Below are 17,342 nucleotides of genomic sequence, written 5' to 3'. Positions count from 1 at the left end.
GACTCCCTCCTTCTGGTCCCCCAGGTTCCTGTTCCGGCTTCCGGAACCGGGGCGCGGGAAGTGGTCCTAAGCGCACCCGGGTCACCGAGTGACCTTGAGCGCTTGGGGCAGACATGGCGCTGGCGGCGGCTGCGGCGCTCGGGCGCCTGAACCTTCTTAGCTGCGCCCGGGGGGGCCGAGGTGAGGGGACCCCCGGGGGGTCCTGACAGCCTTCTCTCCCGCGATTGGGGGGTGGAGGGGTCAGCACTTCAGCGGTCCTTGGGACCCCGAGGCGACGGGCTTCCTTCCGCCCCTCAGTGGCACTGGGCCCGTGACCCCAGTGAGGACCCGGAGCAGCGGCTCGGCCCCTTTTCCTGTCCCCTGCGCATGCCGGGCCCGGAGTCTCCCCTGAGGCTGTGGCACCGAGGCGGCTGGGCCTGAGCTAACGGGACGAGGGCCCCGCGCTGCGTCCTCCCTCTAGCCATTACCGTCTGCCTCTCTCCTCTCCCCAGCTGTGCTCCTGGGTGCCCGCGTGGTCAGACCCTCCTGTGTGTCAGCATCTCTGCTGGACCGGCCTGCCCCGGGAGGACGGCACATCCACCTGTCTGCCAGCCGAAGCTGTACGTCCCGCCCCGGCCCCTGTGCCGGACCCCTGTGTTCTTTACCCTACACCCTGGCCAGCCAGCCTTCGATCCTCCCAGAGACAGGCCCCCGACAGTCCCGGACAAATAATTCAGTTCAGCCCCCTAATTTATAAACGGGGAAGCTGAGGCATAGAGATAGGAAGTGACTTGTCCAAAAATGACTTGAGTAGTTTGGGGTAGATCGGACAGGTCGTCCGACTCCCAGATTCTTCCTGTTGCCATTTTGCCTCCCCTAGTGTCCACATTGGGAAACGTCCGATTTCGAACATTTAAATGTCGCAGCCTAAGGCTTTCTTTTTCAGAGACTCCTTCTTTGTAGAGGAGTCATCCTTTAATATTTAGGTAATACAGAGGAGTCAAAACAGTAATGATCCAAAACAGCAGATAATTTAAAACTATTTTGGATGCATTGTTTGCCCTAATTTAGGTTGTTACTACAATCACTTGACAGCCTCTAGTAAGTAATTAAAGTTTTTTTATTTTACATATCACATTGATAATTGAGTTTTTTTCATGTTACCATCTCCACATCTGGAAAGATTTAACGCCTTGTTTTGGCAGAAGTTCAAGTCAGCAAACATTAAGTACCTACTGTGTGCCAAAGAACAGTTCGTGCTCCCAAGGAGCTCACAGCAGACAGCTATGTACAAACAAGCAATATACATCATAAGTGGAAAATAGTCAACAGAGAGAAGGCACTGGCATTAAAGTTCAGGTTTTGGATTATAGATTTAGAGCCAACAGAGACTTTAGATCTAGTCCAACTGCTTTGTTTTATCAATGAGGAAACTGAAAGTGGGACGGAGTGTTAACTTACCCAAGCATACACAGGTAGTAAGTGCCAGAGCCAGGACTTAATTCAGAATCTTTTATTTCAATCTAGAGCTGCCTCCATTCTACTACCTTTAGGCTTTTTGCTCTTAGGTCAGTGGCATCTTAGATGTGGATTTCTTTGAGCTTGTCTGTGAGACTATAGAAGTAGAGAGAGACTAGTTGTATAGTAGAAAAAGTTTCTTTGAGAGGTATTGAAAGGTTCTTTGAATGACAAGACCTGAGTTTGAGTCCTGGCTCACCATTTATTAGCTGTATAATTAAGCAAATCATTCAGTTTCTCTAATCCTTAGTTTTCTCATAGCATATCACATCCTTCCAGTGACTGTAGGCAAGTCATTTAAATTTAAATCCAGTTTCCTAATGTAAAACAGGTACAATATTCACACCTTTTTAAGAACTGCACTTTGTCACTTGTGACGTATGTATAAACACTGTGAGCTATTTGTTTTTTAAGGTTTTTTTTCTCCAAATTAAAGTTTGGACCTGATTTTGAGTCTTAATTAAACCAAGTTGATTATGATGTTCCTCAAAAAACACTTGAGTAAAGCCACAATTATCTGTAGCTTGTTTTCAAGTTATTCACAAGTAGTAGGATATAAAGCAGACCACAAAGTCTGCAAGTGGTGTGTAGACTTTTCTAGTCTCTTTGAGCTGGCTGGTTTTGAAAGAAAATCTTCTTAAAGGCCTTTGGAGGTGGGGGAAATGTGAATTATACAGGTGGTTTCTTTTCTGGGCTACAGAAGTTTCATATCAGAGGAAAAGAGCATGCCCAATATTCATCTCCATTTACAAATTTTCCAACAATTGGTCGCTTCTATAGTGATCATGTCATACCTTGCAAATACATAGAATGTTCTGTCCTCAAAAGGCGGGAGTCTTTTGTTCTGTGAGAAAATGAAAGATCCTTCAGTTTCAGTCATTTGTTTCTAAGCCCCTGTTCTTCTCATGTTCTTTGTTAAATCTTCCATGTATTTTGTTAGCTTCATAAACTGAGTGTGTTAGCACATATTCATATTGAGAATGTGTCCTAACCCCCCCCCCCCATGTCACGTGGTTCTGGTCCTTTTTGTAGCTAACTCTAAGGCTGCATCTCTGCACTGGACTAGTGAGAGAGCTGTCAGTGTCTTGCTGCTGGGCCTGCTCCCAGCTGCCTACCTGTACCCGAGCTCTATGATGGACTACTCATTGGCTGCAGTCCTCACCCTCCATGGTCACTGGTAAGTACAATATTCCTTATGTACTGCTGTGTCTACTCTGAGCCCAGTGTGCTTCAGTTGGGGGTGGCCTGATTCCCTACTTGTTGAAATGTTTCAGCTTTTTATCCCAGTAAAATGAAATTACAAAAGCTAGACTTGGGCAATTCCACTGCTTATATGCTGTCCTTCCTTTTTTCTCCTCTCCCTCCCAATAAGAGATAGATGATAGAATTGTTCCTTTGATGACAAAATGGGGAGAAATTCAGAGGCTATGTCAGTTGGAGAAAAGGGGTTGCCCTGCCTACCACTTCCTTCCTTTGTCATTGGAAACTTCAGTCCTTACTTCCTTCTGCTTTCAAGTTTCATGTTCCCAGCCTGGATTTTGAAAACGATGGTCTTGTAGTCAAGAAAACTTGTTTTCAATCTCATTTCTAACATGGACTAGCTGTTTCACTGAGACAGACTCATCCGACCTGAATCTCTGCATCCTTATCTATAAAATCAGAATAATAGTCAGTTTTGTCAGACACAACTGAGAAAATGTACATGAAATGTTTTAAATGTGCCGTATTTGTCAGTTTTTATTTTACTTTAAAAATTTACAGTTATGTTAATTGGGAAAGACTCACTAAATTAACGTGAAGTCAGCTATAAAATGTTTAAAGAAATGCAACTTCATTACTTTGAAATATGTAGACTAATTAGAATATAGCCACTAAAGGATTTGGATTTGCTTTAATTATTGGATAGAAATGAATTGCAATGAATATAACATTTGTTGGTAAATGAGTACTTTGGAAGTGCTTGAATTAGTACCATATAGGGGAATTTAAGCTTTTTTGTCCTGGTCCCTTGTTCTACCCATAATAGATTTTTCTTCATTTACTATAAAATAGTGAGAAAGCTAATAAAATGCAAAAGTCATGAGAATAGCTCTTGTCTACTTCAGCAATTCTTCATCATCCTGAAAAATACTTACTAAAGCATTAGGGGGGCTATAAAAAACTGTGTTTCTGAGAGAAGATAGGTTTGCAGGTGATTGAAAGCTGGAATTTGGCTATAGGAATTTATTTGTTTTCATTTCAGGTTTAAGACTTGGGACTTAAGAACCCTTTATTCCTGGGGAATGAGGGCCCTCTCCTTCCTCCTCCCTGACACGAACTCCTACTACTCCCTAGTTGATGCTGCAGCTATCTTTACTAGTTAGGAGGTTTACTAGAAGATTCAACAATTTTCTAGTTTTAGTTTGGGGTAGATAGATAAGGGATTGAGAAGTAGGAAGATTAGGTTAAAAAATGAATAGTAGAATTGGGAGAAGTGAGTATTATTTAATAAATTTATTTTCCCCCCTGCATTAGCCAGTTGTAAATGACTGACTATACAATTTATAATGTTGGGTCTGAGAATCTTTGGAATTAGAATTCTTTTACACTGAAGTCTTTGTTTGGTCTTAGCATTCTTCTCGGCTCTCTTCATTGACTCTTTTGCTAAATAAAGTTAGATTCCTTAGCCAGGAATACAAATAAAGTATGCACATTATGGTGCCACCCAACTTTTCCTTGTTTATTCCCCAACCAAATTGGATAGCTAACTGTCCTGTACATGTCCTGCTTTTGTGCCTTTCTTTACATTATTCCCTGTACTTTGTATGCCCTTCTCTGCCTGCTGAGTTCCTGCCCATGCCATTTCTTTTATGAAAACTTTCTTGACCTCCCCAGTTAGTGATGGTCTCACCTAACCCTGAGATCTCATCTAACAATTTTGTTTGTACCTCATAGGTATTTTTCATGTATTATAGCTACATTTGTATATGTTATATACCTTTTCTAAACAGTAAGGGTAGGGAGACATCTTTGAATTTAGCCTGCTGCTTCAGTATTCTGCATACAAAAGAGGTGCTTAGTAAATGTGTACTGATTTAATAGTCCATATTTCCTTTGGCTCTTGAAGGAGTATATTAACTGAAATCGTTAGAAATGCTATTGATGCCAGTGTCTATTGACTGGCATTTTAAAATGGAGTAAAAGCATAATTATTATTTCAAAACTCAACCCTTTTGTTTCATAAATGAGGAAACTGAACCCTGGGAAGTTAAATAACTCCTTTAATTTAAAATTGTGTATTCTGGTAAGAAATTTCATCTACTTAGAAAAGCCTCTGCTTAGCAGCATAACTACTGTTTCAAAATAAAGTGTAAAAAAATAGGAGGAAGCAGTGTTTTTTGGAAGTTTTTGTGGGGAGGGAGGTCTACACCTGTGATTTCCTTGGTATAGTAGTGCTTGGGTACAGCAACTCCTATTGCTTGAGCAGATCTGCACCTGCTTTGTAATCGATAGTCTCACAGAATGGTCTGGATCAGTGAGAGGTTTGAGGAATCTGCCAAAGGTTACATAGCCAGCATGTGCAAGAGGTAGAACTTAAACCCAAATTATACTGCCTGGGAGACAGCTACCTATCTGACATACCTTGCAGTTTCTCAGTGATAAGTTATTCAGGGTAAACAGTTTTTCTTGATTTTCTTCTCAAAATGTTAAGGGTAATATAGAAGGGGAGAGTATAGAGATAAATGATAGTATTTACCAGAGAGTAGGCCTGTAATAAATGTATATTAATTGACTAAATAGTTGCTAAAATATTTTCATTTACCTTCTGGTTTACTCCTTTATACTAATTTTTAAAATACAACCATTTCTAAATAAATGACACATAACCAGTAAAATGCTGTCTGAATTGTCATAAATTCAAAATTACTGGATTTAGTTAGCTTTGCTGTGTTTTCAAATGTTAGCCAACGGGAAGAGAGTAAACAATATGGAACCAATAACATTTCTGATAAATGTTCCAATTAATATCCACCTCCATGATCCTGTGTAGAAGTCTGACTTTTATTTATATTTTACTCCAAAGAGGGCGGGAAGGTAGAGTGTAGGTCTTTTAGCACATCACCTAAAGAATACATACTCCAATCATGGACTGATGATTCTCTCCACTGATCTGAGTTATATTAATGATTGTCTGGTTTGCACATAGTCTCTCTTGGGCTTTTTCTGTTTGATATATTATCTGATCCAAGTAGATTGGTGGCTGTCAGGACTTGTGACTCTTTTTTCCAATATGTCTCCCTGGGGATTGTAATCCTGAGAGTATAGGTTTCAGTCTAGTTTCATTTAGAACTCCTTGCTTCCTTCTTCCTTAGTTATGGCCCTTGTTACCGTGAATTGGATTTTTAAAACTTTTTCTCAAAACAGGATAAGAATATTACTTCCTAATTGTAGAAATAACCATGTACAAAAGTCCCTGAAGAGATGGAAAAGATTAATTTAGTGGTAGGAACTGAGGAAGTTGATAAAATACTCCATTTGAAACTTGGCTGGTTCTTGTCAATAGCAAGGTCAATATGTAAATTCCCTCTTAATGTCATTTGTCATTTTTAGTTTTTACTATGGTAGAATTTTCTTTTCCTCTTCAGGGGTCTTGGACAGGTTATTACTGACTATGTTCATGAAGACAAGTTGGTGAAAGGAGCCAATGCCGGTCTCTTGATTCTCTCAGCCATGACCTTTGCAGGACTCTGCTATTTCAACTATCATGATGTGGGCATCTGCAAAGCTGTTGCCATGCTATGGAGCCTCTGACTTCCCTCCGAAGAAAAATGATTGTACATCCATTGCCTCTGCTCTATCACATTATTAACCAATGGAAATGAGAGGAAAGTAGTAATGAACTCCACTGGTGAGACCTCCCCTGTTTTCCAGTCAGGCACAGTTATTTCAACAGTTGGTCTCTATGAAGAATATAATCCAGGAATGATTAGAATAAGAAATTTGTGAGATTAGCTTGTGTTCCAAGTTCTGAGAGTCACTAAATTGTCTCACAATCTCACTAGGATTATATCTTGCTTAACCTTTGTAAGCTGCCGCATTTCAATTTGCTGATCTCTTAAGAATTCAGTTATTCGTCATCCTATTGTGACTGGATTTGTCCAGCAGCCCTTTCCTTTTATAATACTTCTTATTCTTGGGGAATACTGGGCAAAAGAAGACATTTTGTTAATTCATATAATAAAAAATTTACAAGAAAGGAAGCTATGTGTTTTATTTTGAGAATCTTCCATCTCTTTTTACACAGTTCAGATATCTTCACTGTTATATGACTTAAGGAAAGTTGATGTTAGGAGAGTTCTGATGCCTGTATTCTTTTTATGGTTAATCTCATTGATTGTACTGGGAACTAAGGTTCCCCCATTTCCCAAAATAGGGATTAATTTTCCCTAAAAAGCATAAAAGCTCTTGTTTGGCCTTGATTGGCCTCTGCCTGTCTTGATCTAGCTTCCTGGTCACCTAAGGGCTTAAATAAGCCCTAATCACATGAAGTCAGGGCTTCTCCTACTTGGTGGATTTCTGAAGACTATGCAAAAGTCACCATATCCTTCCATGCTGACCAGACAGTTATCATATGGAGTTGAGGGACTTAAGTGCCACTGTTTTCCTGTTGTATATTCTTGCTGTATTACTTTGAAGTAAACCGTTTATTAACTGTTCAGAGACTTATGAATGTTTCATATCATCTCAACATCCAAACTCAGTAAAGTTCTGGTGTTAAGTTCACCCCTAACACCAATTCACAAGTTTTAAGAGAAAGGTGGGAGAGGAGTAGATTATATGATTTGGAGGCAACTGAGTATCTGGAGCCCAAATTGGGGAGAAAAGAATTTCTAAAGATAAGAGTGACAAAGTGTTTTGAATAAAATTGTGAAGGTATGAATTGGTCCATATATTACAGAAAGCAATTTGAATTATACCAAGAAAGTGACTAAGATGTTTATACCTTTTGACTCAGAGGTTCTACTATTGTATACCCCAAGGTAAAGGGAAAATCCCCATATACACCATAAATAACAGTAATCAAAGCAAATAATAATCAGTTGCAAAAATGACCAAACAAATATGAATGTAATGTAATGGTGTATGATGATAAGCCAGAGTCTGGGAATGTGACCTTGACTCCCTGCAGAAAATGTAAACTACCTTGAGTAAATGTAAACAGCAAAAGAAGCTGTAACTATTCTATGGGAGAACTTGCATGTGACCCTGGACCATCTCTGGCACTATGCTTTCTTTGTTCTGTTTCTGTATAATACCTGACTTTGGCCTGAGGGTGGGTGTGGGGATCCACCATTATCACCTTTTGGTAAGGACTGTGCCTCTTTGAATAAACTCCCAATTAACTGTAATAAAATCTATTAATAACTAAGTTGGTATGGGCCATTCTTTCTTCAGCATCTTGATATTCTCTCAGAGGATATGCTACCCTATAATTGGCATAGTCAGGGCAGAACAGATTTTGCCCCCTTATGAATAGAATGTGAGTTACTGTGTTGTGAGAAACAACAAATGTGATGAATATAGAGAAGCACGTAAAGCTTTACAAAGTAATCATTAATAACTAGTAAAGTGTCAGGATGTAAAATAAATCCTCTAAAATTGTTAGCCTTTATGTTATGAACAAAACTCAGCAGAAAGAAAAATATATTCAGAATAACTAAAATATATGGAAGCCTGACTATCAAGAATTCCTGCTACACAGAATTACATGAATACAGTTACAAAAATCTTTGCAGAAAAAGACAAAAAATTGGAGAAATTAATGGTTCGTGGTTGGACTGTCAAAATAACAAATGATAGTACTACTTAGATTAATCCACAGGTTGACTGGTATACATTGGTGAAAGGAACTAGTGTAGGCTTTTTTTTTTTTTTGACATATTTCTTTCTTTTTTTTTTTTTAAAAGCAATTGGGGTCAAGTAACTTGCTTAAGGTTACACGGTCAGGTGTTTCTGGGTGGGTGCTAAGTATCTGAGCTTGGATGCAATCCCCAGGTCATCCCGACACTGGGGCCGGTGCTTTTACTCTCTGAGCTACCTGGCCGCCCCAACATACATATTTCTGTTCCCTTCAACTACTGAGAAAAATTTCATAAGTTACAATAATTGTTTTTCCATGTAGAAAAGTTAATAGTTCAACTTTGATAAATTCCTTATGATTTCTTTTCCCTGTTTACCTTCTCATGCTTCTCTTGCTTCTTGTATCTGAATGTCAAATTTTCTATTCAACTCTGATTTTTTCAGCTAGAATGCTTGAAAGTCCTCTATTCCACTAAATGACCATATTTTCCCCTGAAGCATGATACTCAGTTTTGCTGGGTAGGTGACTCTTGGTTTTAATCCCAGCTCCTTTGCCCTCTGGAATATCATATTCCAAGCCCTTCGATCCCTCAGTGTAGAAGCTGCCAGATCCTGTGTTATCCTGATTGTGTTTCCACAATATTCAAATTGTTTCTTCCTGGCTGCTTGTAATATTCTCTCCTTGATCTGAGAATTCTGGAACCTGGCTATAATATTCCTAGGAGTTTTCTTTTTGGGATCTTTTTCAGGAGGTGATCGGTGGATTCTTTCAAACTCTGTTTTGCTCTCTGGTTCTAAAACAGGGCAGTTTTCTTTGAGAACCTCCTGGAGGATGATTTCTAGGTTCTTACTTTGATCATTTTCCAGGTCAGTGGTTTTTTCCATGAGATATTTCACATTGCCTTCTATTCTTTCATTTGTTTGGATCTGTTTAACAGCATCTTGATTTCTCATAAAGTCATTAACTTCCATTTGCTCTAATCTAATTCTGAAGCAATGATTCTCCTCAGTGAGCTTTTGAGATTCTTTTTCCATCTGGCAAATTTGGCTTTTTAAGGCATTCTTCTCCTCATTGCCTTTTTGAGCCTCTTTTGCCATTTGAGTTAGTCTATTTTTCAAGGTGTTATTTTCCTCATTCAGGATGTTGACATTTATTTCATAATTTTCTTACATCATTCTCATTTCTCTTCCCAATTTTTCCTCCACTTCTCTTATCTGCTTCTTAAGGTCTTCTATGGCCTGTAACCAGCTCGTATTTTCCTTTGAAGCTTTTGGTGCAGGAGTTCTGACTTCACTGTTTTCCTCCTGTTCCATGCTTTGCTCCTTTTTGTCCCCAAAATAGGAGTCTAATGTTGGAATCTTCCATCTGCTTTGTTTCCTTTGCCTGATCATGTCGCCCCTCAGTCACTTGACTTTGCCACAGTAGGACTCTGCCACCAGACAGGGGAGCTTTGGTCCCAAACGCTGGGGTTTTCTCAGCTGCCGGAGATAGTAGATGGGTGCCCTCTCTGAGGTCTCCACACGCTCTGGCAAGCTGGACACACACCCCAGGACCTCCACCCTAGACTGCAATCCAGATCCAAGAAGGTTAAAGCAAGAGCAATTACCCCTCAGACTGGTGCTTGGTCCCCCTACACTCTGTAGGCCAGGAGCTGAAGCTGCTATGTGGGGCTGGCTGGCTGTGCCTGGCAGCTCAGCAGTTTCTCACCCTGGGGGCAAAAGACACGAGCTCCCACTTACTGGTCCCAAAGTCCAGACTGCACTGACCTCTCACTTTGTCCTTCGCATCTATGTGTTGATGAATCTGGAAATGGCCACAGCTGCTGCTGGTTTGGGGTCCCTCCGGCCGGCGGCTGGTCAGGCCCACCAGGGGGCTAAATCCTCGGTGTGGGCCTGGGCTCGGCTCCCAGAGTGCTGCGCTGGCCGATTCCTGCTGGCCTGCTGGGCTGTCCTCAGCGGGAGGTTAGCTTCTCTGTGTCATTTTGTGGGTTCTGCAGCTCCAAAGTTTGTTTAGAGTCCCCTTTTTACATGAATTGGGGAAGGTGGAAGCAGGAGCAGCAGGAAGGTCCTGCTTCTACTCCACCATCATAGTGTAGGCTTCTTGGTACTCTCAGCTCTTACTACCAATCAAACCACCAAAGGGTTGATTTACAGACAAAACAAGATTCAGTGAAAGTAAAGGTCAGGAGTCCCAAAGTAAATAATGGAAAAAAATTTGAGAAAGAGGGACTCCTAACACAATCAGAACAATTTGGTATTGTTTAAAATATAAAGTTTATTTGTTAGTATTTAAATACCAAATTGTTTACAAAATACAAAATTGTTTAAATTTGATATTGTTTAAAATATAAAGTTTATCAATGAAACAGATTTGATACTTAAAACCCAAAATAAATGGAGTAGCATAGTGTGATAAAAGTCAGTATACCAACTACTTGGGTAAGTACTCATGAACTGACATAAACTGCTGAAAAAACTGGAAAGCCATGTGAGAGAAACTGCATTCACCAGAGGTTAATTTGGGGTCCATGAGCTTGTTTAAAAAAATTATAACTTTAATATAGTTGATTTCTTTTGTAATCATTTTTTTCAATGTATTTAAAAACATTCTGAGGAGTTTGTGACACAAAAAAGTTTTAAAAAATAACATTCATTTGGAAAAATGGGTCTAGAACATAAAAGAAAATAATTAAAAGAGAGGGGAATGAAGGAAGAAGAGCATTTCCAGATCTCAAACTACATAAACTATTAGTCACCATCTGGTCTTAAAAAAATAAAAAGGTAGATCAGTGGAACAGACTAGAAAAGGGAGAATCAGAAACAATCTGAATCAATAAAGTAGTGGTCAATAAACTGAAACAAATAGGAAAGAACTCCCTGTTTGTTAAAGATTTCTAGGAAACTGGAAAGCAGTTTGGCAGAAATTAGGCTTAGAGCAACACCTTAACATCATATTTCATAATACAATCTAAATGGGCATATTACCTTAATTTTAAAGATCATACCATAAGATAATTAGAAGAGTAGCAGATCATAGACCTTTGACAGACATGGGTAGAAGATATATTCTTAAACTATGGATAGAGGTAATTAGAAAAGATAAAATGCTGCTAGGTCCTAATTAACACAAATAATGAATTACTTAGAAGTTGCATTATTGGAATTTGCACTTCATATTTCCATTGGTCTGGAACTGATTACTGTATTTTATGTAACTGTAACTTTGGTGTGAATTTTAATACATTTGATCAATTCAGGGTATTCATTCTTAGTAATTGACACCTAACTAATGAAACCTAAATAATTTATATGCTAATGAAATAAATGCCTCTAGGGTGAGAAGGAAGAGGTAAAATAGGGGTGGGGAAAATCATTGTATCAAATTTCTCTTCTATGGGTTTGGTATCGAAGATATATAATGTATAAACAAATAAGAAATATACACATGATCAAAGGGGCTTTTCCAATAGATAAGTCAAAGGATATGATGATTGTTGTCCATTCTTGAAGAGGACCAAAGTGACATTACCATTTTGGAGACTGTGGCATATCAGACCAGTTCAGAATGCTTTACTGCAGGGCCAGCACAAGTAGTCCATATGAACATTTGGAGTGGAAATGTCTCTAAATTTGTACATCTCCCATATCTTTTGAACTACTACAAATCTGCTTTACTCATAGAGTACATCACCTTCTTTGATGTGGGTGAGCCATGCTGGGTAGTCCTTTACCAATGTCTCCCGTGTCATGCAATCAATTCCAAAGTTCTTAAGAGGAACCTTGAAAGTATCCTTGTAATGCTTCTGATTACTGTATCAGTGCCTTACTTACGTGAGTTCTTCACAAAATATTCTTTTAGGCAAATATACATTTGTATCAGCAAGCACCCCAGCGTCCCCAGGGTGGTTGCCAACACAGGTTCTTAGATCTGCTTTGTTAAAGGAAAGCAACTCAAAATGGGTTAACAAGCTTACTTTAATCAGTCAAATATGTATCGTTTACCTAGTTCAGGGGAAAAAGGTCAGCACCCCGAACTTCGGAGTATACAGACAGAATTATGAAGACAGAGAAACAGATCAAGTAGACAGGTTTCCAAACTGTCCAACCATTACATCCATACCAAATCAACATTTGGGTTTTTCAAAGCCGGGGGGCTCTCAACAATGGCTTCCCAGAGTATCATCTGATCAAATCACACAACACTTCTCCAAGTGAGCCCCAAAGCAAAGCCTCACATCAGGGATTATATAGCCTTCTCCTGGATCACAGAATGTAACCACCCTCTTGACCCACTGCCCAATCACACAGCATCAAGGTGTGGGCATTCCTGAAAACCAAGCCTCCTGCCACAGGCTACATGTGACCACATTCAGCCTATTAGGAGGCAGAGTATATTTTCAAATCAAGGAAGGTTCTCAGAGTCTCTTAAGCCTATCAAAGGGCCTAGGGGCAGGGAAGATCTTTAAATTTGCATTTCCATTACAACATTGGGAATTTGAACAACTTGGCTAGCCCATTGGAGTTGTGCTCCTGCAGTCGAATTTGAATGTTTGGCAGTTTAACTTGAGAAAGAACCTCAGTATATGATACCTCATTTTGCCAGTTGATCTTCAAATCTAAGAAAATTCCAAGGGCAGTGATTCAGTTTCCTGGCATGGAGCTAGGATACCTTCCAGGATATGAATAAACAGTTCTGTTTTGGTTGTTTTCATATTTTGGTAAGTCAATTGGGCTAAGTTGCTTGCTCATGGTCACACAGCTAATATGTATTGTAATGGACACCCGGGATATAACAGGACAGGTAGGCCAATTATAATTTGATAGGAGTGTTTATCAAACGGCCGGAACTGCCTCTCAGACCGAAAGATAGCCCCGAGCTTCCTGTTAGACATAATTTTATAGACAATGTGATTGCTAGAAACAGAATATGTTTCTAAGGGGTTCAATATCTTTATAATTGTTTCTATTGAAGCAAAACATTCTCAGTATTACTCTTATTGAAGCAAAGCATTCTCAGTATTATTCCTACCGTGTTTCCCCGATAATAAGACCTATCCCGAAAATAAGCCCTCCCCTTACTGTGTAAGATTCCTCTAAAATAAGCCCTCCCCCGAAAATAAGCCCTATTGAGATTGCTACTGTAGTACACGCTGCGCTCCGAGCTGCATCCAATCAGAGCTGCAGCAGTGAGCGTGTCATCCTGTTCTTCCCCAGTGATTTGCTTGCTGGCGCCATTGAGAGCAGTGCCACGGAGGAGAGCTGAGGCAGGACAACATAAAAACCCGGTATGTAAGCGGGAGTGAGGGGGCATGATGGAGGATAAAAAGGGCATGATGGAGGAAAAAAGAAGAACTCAGGGGGCATGATGGAGTGAAAAGAAGGACTGATGGTCATAATTTTATTATTCTGTCTGTTTTGACCCCCAGACATGAGTACAAAAAGGAAGAGCTATAGTGTTGAGTATAAGAAAGCAATTGTAGAGGAGTCACATGGCAAGAATCTTGCAGTTTTCTGTAAAGAAAAGCTTTTGGATCTTCGAATGGTCAGAAAATGGAGAGCAGATTATAATAACCTCAATCAACAGGTGGATGAGGGAAAAGGGAAAAAGCGCAGGTCTGGATCAGGTCGGCAGCCCTTATATCCTGACTTGGAGATCCTCATTGGTGAATGGATTGCTGACAGGAGAGCAAAGGCCTTGGTTGTGCGCAGGGCTGATATTCAAGCATTTGCCCTTTCAATGGCACCAGAGTTTGAAATGGTCTCAGAAGGATTCAAAGCATCACAACACTGGTTGGACTGTTTCCTTCAACGGTATGAACTGTCCCTACGTAAGAAGATCAACAACACTGTTTAAGCTGGAAGATGCTGAAGTTATTAAACATGTACTTGCATTCAAGTCCTTTATTGATAGGATCGACATTTCCAAGTACCAAACCTGCAATATGATTGCTACCGGTATGGATGAAACTGCAGTGTTTATGGGACAAGGATCTCAAACAATTCATCACAGGGGTGCAACGTCAATCTACATTCCCACCACTGGCTATGAAAGTGCACGGGTCACCTGTGTTTTGGCAATTCGTTTGGATGGAAAGAAAGCCACACCTCTAATCATCAGTAAGGGCAAGAAAGATAAGATTGAACCTGTATCTGGCATTTACGTTCTTGAAACCGAAAAAGCTTGGTGTACACAAGCCGTTATAAGAAAGTGGGTTGATTTAATGCTGCCACTTGTTATGCGAGGTAACCAAAGAGGTCTGATAGTCTGGGATTCAGCCAGCACTCACTGTGCTAAAGAAATGAAGAACTTCCTTGCAGAGAGAAGAATAGATCAAGTAATGATTCCTGCAGGAATGACTGCCTATCTCTAGACCCTTGATATTGCAATAAACAAGCCATTCAAGGCCATTTGCACATGGAAGTCAATGACTGCATTGAAAATAGAATGGAAAGAAATCAGCGTGGAAACTTTGTGAAGCCCTGTCTGCAAGAAGTCGTGACTTGGGTGAAGAAGTCATGGGATAAAATTACTGACAGCTGTGTCACCAAGGCACTACGAGCAGGTTACCTGGACAAGACATATTCATTTAAAGAGAGCTATATTGCTGGACATGACAGATTGGGTCCACTTCTTCTGAAAGAAATGGAGGCGCAAGACATCCAGGACGGAATTCAGGGTATGGACACTTATGACGATGTTGTTGAAGAAGATGACATGATCATTATTGAATAAAGGTACATTTTTTTGTTCACATTTACCTGTTTATTAAAATTGCTGTCAATGTTCATTAAAATAAGCCCTCCCCTGAAAATAAGCCCTCTGGTGTTTTTCTGTCCAAAAAAATAATGAGACAGTGTCTTATTATCGGGGAAACACGGTATTGAAACAAAGCCTTAGTATTATTTCTACTGAAGCGAAGCGAAGCCATAGTCCCTTAGCAAAGCCTTGTATACAAACATAAACAGACCTGAATCTGTGGGAATCTGTGGCATGTTTTTTAGCAACACAGGTGAAACATTTCTTTACTATTGGAGCCTATTGGGTGGTTTCCAAGGAACCTAGTAGGGGTCCCCTCTAGCAGGTTTAAGGGGGCTCTAGTGTATAATTTCTGGTGGGCACTTCAGTATCAAATGTCTAAGGCCAGATTTGGACTCAGGTCCTCCTGACTCCAGGGCCAGTGCTTTATCCACTGTAATCACAAACTATTTTATTTTAGTATTTTTAGTAATATTTTATTTTTCCCCCAATTACATGTTAAAACAATTTTTTTGGCTTTTTTTTTGGAGGGGCAATTGGGGTTAACTGACTTGCCCAAAGTCACATGGCTAGTTTTTGTGTTAAGTGTCTGAGGCCGGATTTGAACTCAGGTCCTTTTGATTCCAGGGCTGGTGCTCTATTCACTGTGCCACCTAACTGCCCCTAAAACAAATTTTTGACATTAAAAAAAAGTTTCGAGTTTCAAATTATATCCTTCCCTTCCTTTCTCCTTTCCCTGAGATGGTAAGCAATACCAATGTGATAGATTGTTAATTGGATCCCTATTTTATTGGACACCTATTTTATTTCAATTAGTATTAGTTTGATATGATTCCACAGGGGTGGTGATTATAAGTTATGATAGTAGGCCTCAGAGCTGTAAACTGCAGATTGTAATTTGCTTGCTTAATCATAGGAAGTTAACCAGAGGACCACCACCCTTGTTCTTCCTTCTTATGGTGATCAAGCCCAGGATGGCAGAAGTGACTCAATTACATGGAAAAGCACCCCAACTATTTTTGTTGCCCCTCCATCCCTTGTCATCCCTTTATTGCCCAACATGGGGAGAAGACCATGAGCATTTGGCTTATGAATGACCCTAGGTGCTGGCCTTTGGCCTGCCTTTCTACTATCTCATGTGCCTGGGTAGGTGTTTTGACATTTGTTTATCAGTCTAGTCCATGGGTGTGCTTATCAGCTTGATAGGACTTCCTTTTTGGGATCTTTTCCAAGAGGTGAACAACGAATTCTTTCAAGTTCTATTTTGCCCTCTGGTTCTAGACTATCAGGAAAATTTTCCTTGAGAATTTCTTGAAATATGATGTCTAGGCTCTTTTTTTTTTTTGATCATGGCTTTCAGGTAGTCCAATAATTTTAAAATTATCTTTCCTGGACCTATTTTCCAGGTCAGTGGTTTTTCCAATGAGATATTTCACATTGCCTTCCATTTTTTCATTTGTTTGGATCTATATAGTATCTTGATTTCTCATAAAGTCATTAGTTTCCATTTGCTCCAGTCTAATTTTGAAGGAATTATTCTCTTCAGTGAGTTTTTGAAATTCCTTTTCCATCTGACCAGTGTTGGTTTTTAAGGCATTCTTCTCCTCATTGGCTTTTTGGACCTCTTTTGCCATTCGAGTTAGTCTATTTTTTTAAGGTGTTATTTTCTTCAGTCAGGCTATTGACTTGTTTTTCATGATTTTCTTGCATCATTCTCACTTCCCTTCCCCATTTCCCTCCTACTTCTCTTACTTGATTTTCAAAATCCTTCTTGAGCTCCTCCATGGCCTGTGATCAATTCATATATATTTTTTAAAGCAGTCGGAGTTAAGTAACTTACTCAAGGTTACACGGCCAGGTGTTTCTGGGTGGGTGCTAAGTGTCTGAGCCCAGATTCGATCCCCAGGTCATCCCAACACTGGGGCTGGTGCCTTACTCACTGTGCTACCTGGCTGCCCCAGTTCATATTTTTTTAGAGGCTTTTGATGCAGGAATTTTGAATTTATTGTCTTCTATCCTTTTTGTCTCCAAAAAAAGGATTCTATAGTCTAATTACGTTTCCTCTGTTTCCTTATCTTGCTGTAATGCGAATGTAAATTTTAAAGATCTTCCCTGCCCCTAGGCTAAAGTGCACCAGAAGCCTGGGGAGGGAAGCTTGTTTTTCAGTAGATACTTTTTGATTGGCCAGTGGGTCAATAAGGTTGTTACATTCTCTGAGCCAGGAGAAGGCTATATAAGCCCTGATGTG

General features: G+C 40.0%; 1 protein-coding gene across 1 annotated transcript; it reads left to right on the top strand.

Moving 5' to 3' along the window:
• Positions 1–7: 7 nt before the first annotated feature.
• Positions 8–6,733, top strand: SDHD (succinate dehydrogenase complex subunit D). Its single transcript, XM_069080401.1, has 4 exons — positions 8–180; positions 492–599; positions 2,530–2,674; positions 6,123–6,733. The coding sequence occupies exons 1-4, from the start codon at positions 114–116 to the stop codon at positions 6,286–6,288; spliced, it is 486 nt and encodes a 161-aa protein (XP_068936502.1). The 5' UTR covers positions 8–113; the 3' UTR covers positions 6,289–6,733.
• Positions 6,734–17,342: the final 10,609 nt, after the last annotated feature.

This window comes from Petaurus breviceps, unplaced genomic scaffold, assembly GCF_028583685.1.
Source record: "Petaurus breviceps papuanus isolate PSGF00001 unplaced genomic scaffold, PetGlider_PUasm1.0 91133, whole genome shotgun sequence".
Classification (NCBI taxonomy): Eukaryota; Metazoa; Chordata; class Mammalia; order Diprotodontia; family Petauridae; genus Petaurus; species Petaurus breviceps.
Note: the sequence above shows the minus strand (reverse complement) of the source record. Positions and strands in the feature narration are given on the sequence as shown.